At 42.0% G+C, this 13,259-nt stretch overlaps 1 protein-coding gene across 1 annotated transcript; it reads right to left on the reverse strand.

The window, feature by feature from the left end:
- Positions 1 to 714: 714 nt before the first annotated feature.
- LOC134676833 (uncharacterized) lies at positions 715 to 11,993 on the reverse strand. The gene is made up of 12 exons (XM_063535214.1): positions 11,581 to 11,993; positions 11,117 to 11,299; positions 10,388 to 10,566; positions 9,507 to 9,662; positions 8,812 to 8,960; positions 7,866 to 7,991; positions 6,528 to 6,714; positions 5,958 to 6,086; positions 3,775 to 3,885; positions 2,555 to 2,712; positions 1,508 to 1,645; positions 715 to 788 (listed from the first exon to the last, which is right to left on the reverse strand). Exons 1-12 carry the CDS (start codon positions 11,806 to 11,808, stop codon positions 715 to 717), a joined length of 1,818 nt encoding a protein of 605 aa, XP_063391284.1. The 5' UTR covers positions 11,809 to 11,993.
- Positions 11,994 to 13,259: the final 1,266 nt, after the last annotated feature.

A 13,259-nucleotide genomic window follows, 5' to 3' on the forward strand; every position in this document is an offset into this window, starting at 1 on the left:
GCATTACGTTAAGGTTCACTATGGCGCGCCGCGCACGACAGGCGCGGCGCTCAAAGGATTCTAGTTTTGTATTTGTATACATAGTGTTATGTATTGTTATTGTATTGTATAAATGCCGGCGACATCACAACGCTCCGGGCAGTATTAACGTTTCGTCCAATGTTACAGTGCCTTTGGAATATTATATTTTTTAAACTGAAACGCGCGTTTTTATTTTATTTACTTTCCTCCCATGGGCTTTTTGTAATTTGACCCTTTACCAGGCTGACTCAAAAACGACAATCGGATGTCAGCTTCGAGCAACACCGGCTTCCGACAGATGTCAGTCTTACTTGGTCTTACTCATCGAACATAGAACACGTGTGAAGTGCTGTATGTGGGAAATATATATTCCTTAGCCTGGTAAAGGGCCTTGTGGACGCCAATGGCCGATATATCCGCACCGCAGGTTCAACGCTAAGGACCGAATAATCGGTTACAGACCACGGAGCAACATAGACCTACGTGCATATACATAAAGTTCAATTTCAGTTTTGACACTTGGGTGACGAGGCGTCCGAGTGACAGCTTTTGTTTGACACGGCGTCGAAAAGAGGTTAATCCCTCGTATGCTTAGACACGGATCCGTGAGTGGGAATTTAATCTATTGTTTTAAATATCAAGGTCACTTTTTCAATGATCAAATTTGACAGGCCGCATGCGAGGGGTTAAGGCTTAAGGTACAGTTAGCAGGTTCAACCAGAAGAGTTTTTCAAAATCTGCTGGTTCTGCTGGAAGGATATGGTGCCCTGATAGGAGAAATAAAAGCAATATTTTGTGGTTCAAACGTCTTTATATTCAATATTTAAACATCCCACTTCGCTTGTTTCTACAACAGCACACAACTAAACACAAGACAGTACAATTTTTAAAGAAACAAACTCAGTTAAAAAAAATGTTTTTGTGTAAAAAAAATATGAGTTTTAAATAACTCTGGACATAGTGTTTTTTTTGGATGGAAAATGGGTATTAATTTTGACCTAAGCAGTAAAAATAATAGTAAGACGCGTAAAGCAGTCCAAAATATTGTGACAGCAAATTTGACAGCTGATGTTTGCGCAGTATAGATGCAGCGCAGTGAAATAGGGTGACTGGAATAGTTATCGGCCACTACATAGTAATTAGCCACTCCTAACAAATCAGAAAGAAAAGCCAATTGAAGCCTTATATAGGCCCCGTGCATGAACTATAAGGGACAGCATAAGAGCCGTCATATTTTTGGTGCGAGGCGTATGTAAATGTGTCGTTTATGCTTCCGATGTAGCCCACAAGATGGCAGAACTTATGTACAAGGAAACGTACCGACGAGAACGATAGATGTTTCACTTGCTTGATGTCAGACTTGCTTTGGCAATGTACATGTGCACATATGTTTCAGATTCAGGCCACAAAATGGCATTCCCGCGGTCCCTATTGTTAAGAGTGGCCAACAACCAGCAGTCACCCTACACGCGTATGATCCTAGTACAAGGCTCCCACTTGTAGCTCTTGAATCTATCGGCCAATGAGCGCGTGCTGACCTTTCTGCTACACTCGGACGCGGTGTAAACCACGCTGGTGGAAGACTTGGGGGCCGGTTTGGCGTCCTCGTAGTTATCAGTTAGAGCTGAAAGGGAAATGTAGTTAGACCAAGGTAAGTCTGCATCGATTTTGATAGCCCAGACTGTAGAAGTGTTATTTTATCCAGTGAATCGCTCTAGTATCACACGTGTGAGTTAGTACTCAATATTGTGTCACAGCTACTCAGTATCTGACGTGTGCTACTACAGATCAATATGGATCAAATTGCTTTGCATCATTTTGCTGTACGGTGGGCGTCCGACGGGTTAAACAATGCATGCATGCTGTCTATAAAATTATTTAATTCAAAATAAATGTCAGTATAAAATGGGTTTTCCCCAGGCCACAGAATAAATAATAGTACCTACTAAGTAAGGTACAGAAGACTCACTCTAACAAAACGCGTCTGTTATAGTTCGTAGATTTCTAATAAGTAGAGCCCGACGGCTAATCCTATTGTCTATTGTTAAGTAAAACCGCACGTGCTACTTACTTGCAAAAAAGGGTCTTAATAATTCTATTTGGCACCTGAGCGCGGGCTAGTCCAACGGTCAAAAACCAGTGTAAGTATGTAGGTGCGCTCTCCGATAACGCGCCTTTGTTACGCATCTCGATGACATATTTTAGACTGGTTTTGTAGCGTTCGACTCGCCGGCACTCAGTAACCGAAGTACCTACTGTACTTTTTATGCACGTGGCACGAGCGGTTTTACTTAATAATAGACAATAGGATTAGCCGTCGGGCTCTATTAGAAACCTACGAACTATACGATCAAGACAGATATGGCCGCTAGGTGGCGACAGCGTCACGCGCGGCTTATGGCAAACCCCAAAATTGGGGCCGAACGGATGTACTTTTAGCTACCTGTAGCAAAGCGACGAAATCGCGGAGTGAGACACGCCTGTCCAGGCATCTATATTGGGAACTTTTGTGTATTAAACACAATCTACTTACAAAGGACACCATTGCAGTTGGCTAGGGAGCTCGCGGTGCTAGACGATTGGTCCAAGTCGACGGAGGATGCCACACTGGAGGCGACGCGTGCGCTCCGGCGGCGGGCGGGCAGTGCGCCGCACGAATGATACTCGCCGAACTTATGCTCCAAGGCTTGGCTGAGGGACACGTGGATTTTTATATTTTTCTGAACTACATGCAATAAATAATACTGGGAGTCGTACAGATGTGCAAAATGTTGCAGGTAGCCGTATTTTATACTTGTAGTATATACTTAGGGTCCGTTGCACCAAACTGTTCGTATCGTTTTTAAAGAGTTTGCAAAATTTTTATGTATGGAAAGTTTCATAGTAAAGCGCCGGGGCGCGCCGGCTGACGTTGATCAGTCTGTCAAATGTGGTTGGTGCAACTGACCCATAGTGTTGTTCAAGAACTATGCGTTTAGTCAGTTAAGTGTTAACTAACAGTGGCGGATTTACCCTACGGCCAAGTAGGCCCGGGCAGCAAGATATTACGGGTGGTAAATTGTTACAAATAATTCGCTGGTGATAACAAGAAACAACTCAAAATATAGTCAATAATTATGATAGTCGCTGAGAAAGGGGCGGCTACAGGGATTGGGGCCTAGTGCGGCAAAGACTGCAAATCCGCCATTGTTGAATAAATCTTTTTAAGTACCTTATTGATGATTATATAAGATTTAATTTAACTAGAAAAAATAATTCGGATTGTCTTGCTCAGATAATCTAATGATCCAACATGACTGCGCCAGTTACACCGTCTTAAGGCCGAGCCACACCGGCTTGCGTGTGCGTGACGTGCGCGTGTGCGTGTGTTAAAATGTTGGAGCCGCACACGCACACGTCGCGCGAGCGGTGTGCCATCTCTCGTAAGGATCTGTATACTACAACGTCGCACGCGCACGTGCACGTCACGCACACGCAACCGGTGTGCACAGGCCTTTAAAGTTACTCGTAGTAGAGTTGTTCATTTACTCATTTTAAAACAGTGCATCGCCGACCAGACACTATAATATATACCTATTTTAGGGCTGATGTAAACGGCGCGCGAACTCGCATGCGATTTTAGTTACATTGCGGACTGTTGGTTACGTCCAATTCAACCGACCGATTAAAAACCGCAATGTAATGAAACTCGCATGCGAGATCTCGCATCGTCTAAATGAGCCCTTACAGTAACATTCTTGTAACTGCACCTACCTGTAATCAAAATTTTCCCCGCAAAAGTTGCAATTTTCGGAGCAGCACTGGGACATGGCGTCGGAGCCTAGCGAGCGACGGTCATTGTTCCTGCGCCTCAGATCGTTACAGCTGAAAAAAAAAGGTGTAAATGTAGAGGGCGCAGTGGGGCAATGTGGATATTTACAAAGAATAAAGAATAATATTTATTTCTACAATAGATACTTATATTATTGATGTTAAATTTATTTACCAATCTTCTACTTACAATCTAAAACAATACTGTTTTTGTTTGGAAGACTGGTAAATACAGTTTGAGTAGATATGGCTCATAATTTCAATTTTATTTTTCTTTCTGCAGTTATTATGTATGTTAACATTATCTCATTAATGAACCTCCTCTCTGTTTCTTAAGTATGTTAAGAGATACATTGTACTAAAATCCATTTGTTATAATAAGTGACTGTTTGTGTTCTAAATAAATAAATAAAAAATATGTGACTTTTATGGTAGTTTGCTACGCAGGCTTCGTCAAGTCCTAAAATTGACAAGTAATGGCTCGGCCACGACATTGCGCGACTGGCGGCGGCGGCAACGAAAGGTCCAAGCGCTGTGTCTCGATCCAATCTATGGTTGCCGCCGCCGCCGCCGTCGCAAGTCGTAAGGGCGTCCGCTAGCTGGCGGGGATGTACGGAGCGGGCGCACGCAAGTGTATATATACCTATTTCGTGAACGCACTCACCTGATATCATTTTGATGTCACATCGTTAAGTTTGGATTGGCCTTAATAGGGTATTTGACTACCTACTAGTCAAAACATTTTCTTTTTTCGAACTGTCAAAACGGTTTTGCTACTATGGATTTTATATGAAACACTAGCATATATGTGACTTCACAATCAAATTACCTACTCTTTATAGTTTTACACGGGTTTTATAGTATAAATTGTATATAAATTCCAAAAATAACTGCTGTTTATATTTCTCTATTAATCGGTGCATTATTTCATGCTTGGTGTAAAATAAATTATTTAAAATACAGTCAAATACCCTATAGCCTTTTTCTTAGATTGTATGTGGGTTGATATGAATTATGACCAAAGAATATAATACTCACTAGGAGAAGAACGATAACTCCATACAAAAAAATGTCCCCAAACGTTTATACGTTTATACTAGTAGCACCTTCGTTGTGTACCAAACACTAAAGTTGACAACCGGTTTAGCCTGGCGGGTATAGGTAGGTATATAGTAATTCTGTTGATAAACATATTTGTTATCTTCATATCACGAAATATATGAAAGGTGCAAATAAACCCTTGTTTGTGGTATTATCAATTGATTTAAATAAAAGGCATATTTATGTTTATAACATTATATTAATTATTAAAAAATGTTTTACATATAGAAATATACACTGAAAAGTGGCAACTGGTAACTTAATAAAAAATAGACATTAATAAAGCGCATTCACAAAGTTTTCAGTATAATACAAATAACATTAGGCATGCCTACCTATTATACACTTTACACACAGATACACTACACTTTACACACGGCATTTTACACAGATTTCCAACTTGTATTCCAACATTTCTTCACGGTTAATTAATACGCTTTCCAGATGCGTTATGACTCGGTTCCTTCTGAACCCACTAAAGCTGTAAATTTCACTCTGGCTGCTTCAACAGCCGTTGCTCCGCATTTAGCACATTTTCTATGTGCATTGCTGTATTCCATGTAGGTACAGACTTACAGTCTTAAGTGGTAGTATTATTTAAAGTTTTAATAAATAAAATTTTCGTTATGAACTTTAACCACAGCAGTTGGACAAAGTCATTGACAAATATATTTTTTATTATGGTGGGTAGCCGTACCTACCCTCCATATATTTTATAGACTTTGATAAAGGCAGTTCGAAGCAAATATTCAATTTTAAAACTTAATCGCGTATAATTAAGTTTTAAGCGTTTTAAGTCCCGTTTTATGATTAATAATATATAAAATTCGTGATAATTTAAATCAGAGTTGGGAGCAATGTTGCTGTAGAAAAATGTTTTTATTTTTAGTACTCGTAACTTTTTCTTAGAGGCCAACGCACACATAGAAGCTTCAGGCGCACACATGCGCAATTATTTGGGGACATAACTTTCTTAGGAAGTGAACAGGCCTTGATTATGACAGATTAATTTGTGATATTATCACCTGTAAATGAGCCTCTTCCCTGTGACATCGCTGCAGCTCGAGGTATGCTTGGAGTGTCCATCGCTCGCTGACACTTCGGTCTGAGCATCCGTCTGAGTTTTACACGTGGGTACGTGCATCTCCAAGTGCCTGTGGATTGGTTTTCTGTTAGCGCTGTTTGCGGTATTGCAACTAACTATATACCTATATGCAACTTTCTCAACCTTAAGCTTTTGGCTGCCACCACGCGGCACACAGATGACCGATTTTAGTATGCAAAATTATGGCGCGGCGTTCAACGTGTCAACCAAAAGGGTTCAAAAGAACACCAGACGGCGAAGGGATAAGCCGTGCCCCGGACGCCAGGTGATCGCCATTATTTAAGCAAAATTGAATTTTACGGAGTCCTGCGTAAGTTCCTGTTGCATTGGTGAAGCTGACGGCTGTAGCCGTCGTTGGCATCCGTGGCAAGACTTTCCGATGACGGCCACAGTCTGTGGCTGTCAAAAGGTTAAACTATAGGAACCTACCCCAAACCAACATCAGGCAACATAGTGTAGGTATTTACTACAACATTAATTTGAGATTTACTTATTCTTCTTAATATCTGCAAGGTTCTGCGTCGAGTCGACGATCTTATCGAAGAATGAGACGATTTTCTTGAGTTTCTCATCTTGTTCTTTCGTGGGTTCAGGGTCCGTTTGAGTCACGCTGGTGATCCCGGAGCGGCTGGTCTGAGGGGGCGAGGAAGGGGGGAGCGGGGAGCGGTGGTTTAGCCCTGGAACGGAAGGTTGTGTTTAGATTCGCTTTGGGTGTGGTGGGTGTGACCTAGCATATCAATTATTATCTCTTTTCCTTTTTAGTAACACATATGAGAGTTTCATTTGGGGATTTTTCAACTACCCTATATGAGTCGCATAACTTAAACCTTAGGTGATGTAGGTGCATAATTGTTTTCCTTCGTATTTTCTCGTATATTTTTCATGTTACTTCAATCGACCCCAGAACTTTTTGTATCGAGGCTGATTGAAATATAAACGTTCGTACGTTTCTGTGAAAACACGAAGGAAATAGTAGATTGTTAACCAAGGGATAAAAGGCTCATTTCTGTCGAGGAAGTAATAGTCCGAGGCTGAAATGATGTCTTTCACCCGAGTTAAACACTCTACTTTTAATTTCGAATACGAAAAGTACAATGCATTTGTTTTTTTTAAAAACGTGACTAAGTATACATTTTTATAGTATTTTGTTGAGGGTACTTTCAATTAACAATTTAGGCAAAATTATCGTTATTTATGAAATGGGAATTTACAATTTCAAATATCTGATTTGAAATTGTATAACAAATCCATTTATACCCTTTCAATCGCTTATCGTAAAAAAAATGAATAAAATCGTACTTGAGACTTTGTGCTCTAGCGCAGAAACGTATCATTTTCCGCACACCTTTTAGAACAACAATGACCCTCTTTCAGAGCATGAGAAATGAAAATACATTACATCTGTAATAGTAGATTGTTAACCAAGGGTGGAAAGTGAACCATTTTACCCGAGATATTTTGGCGCTCGAACGAAGAGAGAGCGCCAATAGTTCGAGGGTGAGATGGTTACTTTTACCCGAGTTATTAAACACTCTACTTTTCATTTCGACTATGAGGAAAGTTAAACACGAGAAATGTAGGTTTATTATTGGTAATAAGTATAATTCTTTAGAACAAATTATTAACAGATATATAGGTAAACCACATAACTGTTATGAGAGCTTATCACATGGCATATATTGCTGTTAGCCGTTGCTCGAAGTAAAAATTAAAAAAAAAAATACTTTCCACCCTAGGGTGGGAAATGCAATTTTCCACCCGGTTATCAGCTTATGAAAGGTAAACTTTCCGAACAGGAGAGATGAAAAATAAAGTAGTGACGGCTCACCAATATGTTCACCCTCGTGCTGCTGCTTGTCCTCGTTGGCTTCGAAGCCCTCGTGGCAGAAGTGGCAGATGTAGCGGCGGCCGGGGAAGTGGCACAGGTTGAGGTGGTCGTTGTAGTTGATGATGCCTGGAAACCGTTAAATCCCTGTCTGTAGTTTGTTGGCTGAACCACAGAATAAATAATAGTACTAGGTACAGAAGACCCACTCTCTACCAAAACGCGTCTGTTACGATCAGCACATATATGGCCGCTAGGTGGCGACAGCGCCACGCGCGGCTTATGGCTTTCCCCAAAATTGGGGTGGAACGGATGTACTTTAAGCTACCTGTAGCAAAGCGACGAAATCGCAGAGTGAGCTACGCCTGGCTGAACGACGAAATCCTATATTATGCTGGTGGCCTGGTGCTGAAATACTTCAACCGGCCAACCCCATTGAAGCAGCATTGTACATTTGCCAAAAAAGGTGGTAAAACTGTCAAATATCAAATATTGTTTTCAAATATCAAATCATTTATTTGCCAGAATACTTATACAGTCAGAAGAAGTCACACTTTATTAACCCGCTTTCAACACCGTTGAAAGACCGTAAAGCAGGCCACTGACGAGTCATCCAAATGGATGCCGTTACAATGGATTCATCCAAATGGACGGCATCCTAATATTAAACATTGTACGTTTTTGAAATTCACGGACCGATTTTGGATTGCAGCCACGCTCTTAGGACTGTTGGAAGGCTCGTCAGGGCCACCTTAAGGTGATATTTGATATTTGTGTCCGTAAATTTCTTTTGTTACCTTAAAATTGTCATAAAAAACCATACCTAATACTCTTTTTGTGGGCAGTCTTGTAATAAAGACAATTCGGAGCATTATCTATGAAAAGGGACCTTATTGTCGATGGCGCTTACGCCGTACAGCGTCGTACGGCATTGTATTTAATGGGTTACCGTATAGCATCCGGCAGCCGGCGATAGGGCACTGGCGCGGCGTGGTGTCCAGGAGGCAGTTGCGTTGGACTGTCTGCGCACAGACATGGGCGGGCCCGTGCATCGCACCCTCCGAGCACGCGCGAGTCGGCCGGCGAGCGCGGCGGAATCTGACATTTGAAGAGAATAAATGAAAATAGGTAAGTATTTTTTTAACGACTATAGAAAAGTGACAGTCATAAAATAAAACGATCCCTAATAAGCTTAGCCAATGTTTTCATGCAGTGGCGACTTGACCTTCAACTACAGATTTCACTTAGTTACCTTTTCTGGTTGCATAATGATTAAATGAATTTCCCTTTGAAGTGATTGGATCCATTACGAGGATTTTCGAAAGGAGCGCCACCCACAACAAAGGCAAACAAAGCTTAGTTTCGATATGCCTGGTGAACTTAAACACATTACGTGAGTGACCCGTTATAACCTTCTGAGTTCCAGAGGCTTGGAGAGATAATTATGATGAATATGATGCTGCACGAAGCACCGGGTCCACACAGAGCGAGCATACGCATTTTCATATGTGCGTGGCGTGGCCTCGGTCGAGGCGGCGGCGGGCGCGAGGCATGTCTACACTGGACGTTTTGTGCGCGAGGAAACTCGCGCGTATGTTTGCTCTGTGTGGACCCGGCTATTGGAGTAAAAATAACAAACTTCACCTGATCTTGCGGTGCCGCCTCCCCCCCAGACGATGGACGTCACTCTCACTGACAGCGGTGTCGAGGCACCCATGCCGGTTGGGGCTCCGGAGCCCGAGCAGGCGCTGCACGAAGCATTGGAAGCGTGTGCGTTTGCGTTGGCGACTCAGTCTTGGCCTGGAGAAAATCAAAAGACAATAGGTATTATAATGTTAACATGTAATTTTTCCATTGTAGGGTATTTGTCAATTGGATAGGTAGAGTTAAATTTAGATTTCTTCATTTCATGATAGATAATAGCCGGGTATGGGTCGCGGGAGTCCTCTGGATGCGCGTGGCGTAAGACCGGTCATTGTGGCACTCTTTAGGGGCGGCCTATGTCCAGTAGTGGACGTCCTCTGCCTGATATGATGATGATGATGATGATGATGAATAGCACACATCGGCTTAGGCAGCGCCCGCGAGCGCGAGGCACGTCTACACTGGCCGTTTTGTGCGCGAGGAAATTGCCTCGCGCGTAAGCTTGCTCTGTGTGGACCCGGCTAAATTGACAGCAATGTCAAAAGTGTGTTGCTCTTCTCATTATGATTGTCCAAACATTAGGAATATAATAAAAATTCTCTTTCCCAATATCGTTCGCTACGGCGCAAATGATTGGCATCTCGGCTATAGGCTCCCTGCTTGATAAACTAGCTTATATCTATTATGCTATTAAGCTATTATTATTAAGCTAGTGGTCAAATAATATCAACCTGGATATAATTTCATTGTTTTTACCTTAAATTCCGACGTATCAGCTGAGTTGCACCAGCTGTGGTCACGGGTGTGTGGTGGTGGTGTGGTGTGTAATTAAATATGTGTACAAAACACGAGACGAGTGTTTAAAGTATTATAGTATCAACCTGGGACATGGACACGGGGCAGGCCGGAACACCACATGGCTGGTTTTCGCACAGCCACAGTCATGTTCGCTGGCCAGCAACGATTCTCGGGACGCTTGCGTGGCCGCGTAGGCCTTGGTTGACGGCGCTTTCGTGCAAGATTCCGTTTCGGATACTGTGCTGGTTTTCGAACAGTCCACCTGAAAGTTATTTAGGATAAAGTTTTGGTTCGCCTAGAAAATAAGAGGCGCGGTTGATTTAATCTTAATATGTAAGCTACTGATTTACACATGCATGGTCATGGTTAAAGTAAGAGTGAAAGAGCTAGTAATGTGGCCTCGGTTCGTTTAGTTTGCAAATAATATAGAGACCGTGCGCGTTGGAGGGACTGCCATCTTGTAGCCTGAATCGGAAACATATGTGCACATGTACATTGCCGAAGCACGTTCTACCATCGACCGTTGTCGTCGTTACGTTTCCTTGCGCAAAGTAGGTTCTGCCATCTTGTGGGCTACATTAAAAGCATAAACTACACACTTACGTCTCATGCCAAAAATCACAAAAATATGCTGCCCCCTATAGTTCATGCACGGGGCCTATAAACGGAGATGAGACTAGACGTGCAGGAATCAACAAATAGCATTGAATGTAATCCAGCGGAGCAGAGAAGAGATATGGATTACAACCACTTCTATTTGTCGAACCACGTCTCTCATCTCTACCTCAGCGGAAAGGCAGCCTAAACACTACCTGAACAGCAGCTTGGATCTCATGTTCCGAGGTCCCAGCACACGCGTCCAACCTGACCCGATGCGACCGCTTCCTCTTACGAGACTTCCTCCCACTATCATCGGTGTCATCCACCACACCCGTGTCCCCAGCAGCGTACGCCTCTTGCGTCGGCAACATCCCTATGACACTCGCATCATAAACCTGAAAAAGGCCAAATAAAGATAATAGAATATTCTGCGATAGACCCGTCTATAAAATGTGAGTTAGCCATGAGTTAGCCGGGTCCACACAGAGCGAGCATACGCGAGAGGCAATTTCCTCGCGCACTAAACGGCCAGTGTAGACGCGCATCGCGCGCGAGACATGTCTATACTGCGTCTACACTGACCGTTTTGTGCGCGAGGAAATTGCCTCGCGCGTAATATGCTCGCTGTGTGGACCCGGCTAATATGTGTACAAAACGCGAAAGCTGTAATTATAACCTGAAACAGCTTCTTCAAACACTTATACTTCGCTTTTAACACTTCATGTTTCTTCTTCGGAACCCATTTTTCTTCTGTCTCATTCTTTTCCGATATGCTAGAAAGGGGGGTGCTGCGTTTGCAATGCATTGATCTTCGGTAAATAACCACGCTACAGACAATTTTGCTTAACAAATAGAAGAAGACACTAGAGTACAAGTAATTTAGATATGACGCAAATATCATCATTCACAGTTCTACGAACGTCTTCTGCGAGTCATCTAGTCTTCTAGAAGGTAGCCTTTCAGGCTTTGTGGAGAATTTTCCCGTGCCGTGTATGCATGTTGTTGTGGCATCTCCCAATGACAGAATAGTGACAGGCTTCTGAATTTGAATGGTAGTTGTCTTAATTTTTTTGAGATTTATATAATTCCAGCCTTATCTTGGTCTAACTCTACCTACTTTTATATCGAAAAGAATTCGATATAAAAGTAGGTAGAGTTAGACCAAGATAATGCTGCAACGATTTCATAGAAGCTGAAATTAGCTTGGTCTACATCTCTAGTCATTCTATGAGCGAGAGGCAATTAGTACCACAAAAGCGGTATTCACATAATTTTGAAGTTTAAAATAACTCTGCCAACTGCAACTTGGCGTGCAGTTCCCATATAAGTTGCAGTCGGGTCGCGATGTCTGTACCGACCCTTACAGTTGTATACACTGCTTAGCCCTAAATAGAACTCAATTATTGTCGATCAATTCACATATGACGTCCTTGTCGCCTTAGCGTTTTCCCGGTTGCATCCTACAGGAGCCGTGGTTCGCTTTGGAAAACTAATCCCAAGAATTGGCTCAGGCACAAGTTTTTAATAAAGCACCTTTGTCTCACTGTCCAATTCTTAATTTTTAGTTTAGATATATATGAAAATATTCGTAGACTAATGGCGCTTATTAGTTTGCCAAATCGGACCCCTATTCCTTTAGGATGAAAGAGGAAAACCAGAGTATGAAAAGTAGGGATCATACTTTTTACAGTTGATGGGTGGAAATGTTGACATAGTAAAAATTAAAATTGTGTTTCCTTTACCAATCATGTAATTTTTATTTTCACATCAGTTTTTTTACCAACATTTTTGGAGCCGATTACAACATTTCGATGGTGCCGCGATGCCACAAAAGGTCTCAGTAGAATTTAAGTCCTTAGCGGCCGAAAGAACGGCAAAATGTAACCGGGTTGCTCTCCCAATTCCCTTGCTGGTTCCATCCTTGCTGGTCCCATCCTTGCTGGTTCCATCCTTGCTGATTCCATCCTTGCTGGTTCGATGCTTCACCTGCCGGTATAGCGGCCTTTCTGCGGAAAACGGAATTACAAATTAGTCGAAGAATCTGATTAAGTTAGACCGTAAAAAGTCTGCAGCGATTTTGATAGCTCACGCAGTGTCATTTTAAACGTCAAACTTCTATGAAATTATGACGTACTTATACATCACTTACACTGCGTGGGCTGTCAAATCCGCTGCAGACTTTGTTTGGTGCAACTTGTAAACATAAAATAAAATGAATAATAATAAATATGTTTATAAATAAATAAAACAATATAAGGTCGTTTCTCAAAAAGTTGGCACCGCCACCTGTAAATAGGTTTATGTAAGAACTTTTTTTTCATTATGTATAATTTTTATATATAAAATTTTAACACA

The sequence above is a fragment of the Cydia fagiglandana genome, chromosome 25, assembly GCF_963556715.1.
Source record: "Cydia fagiglandana chromosome 25, ilCydFagi1.1, whole genome shotgun sequence".
In the NCBI taxonomy this organism is placed as follows: domain Eukaryota; kingdom Metazoa; phylum Arthropoda; class Insecta; order Lepidoptera; family Tortricidae; genus Cydia; species Cydia fagiglandana.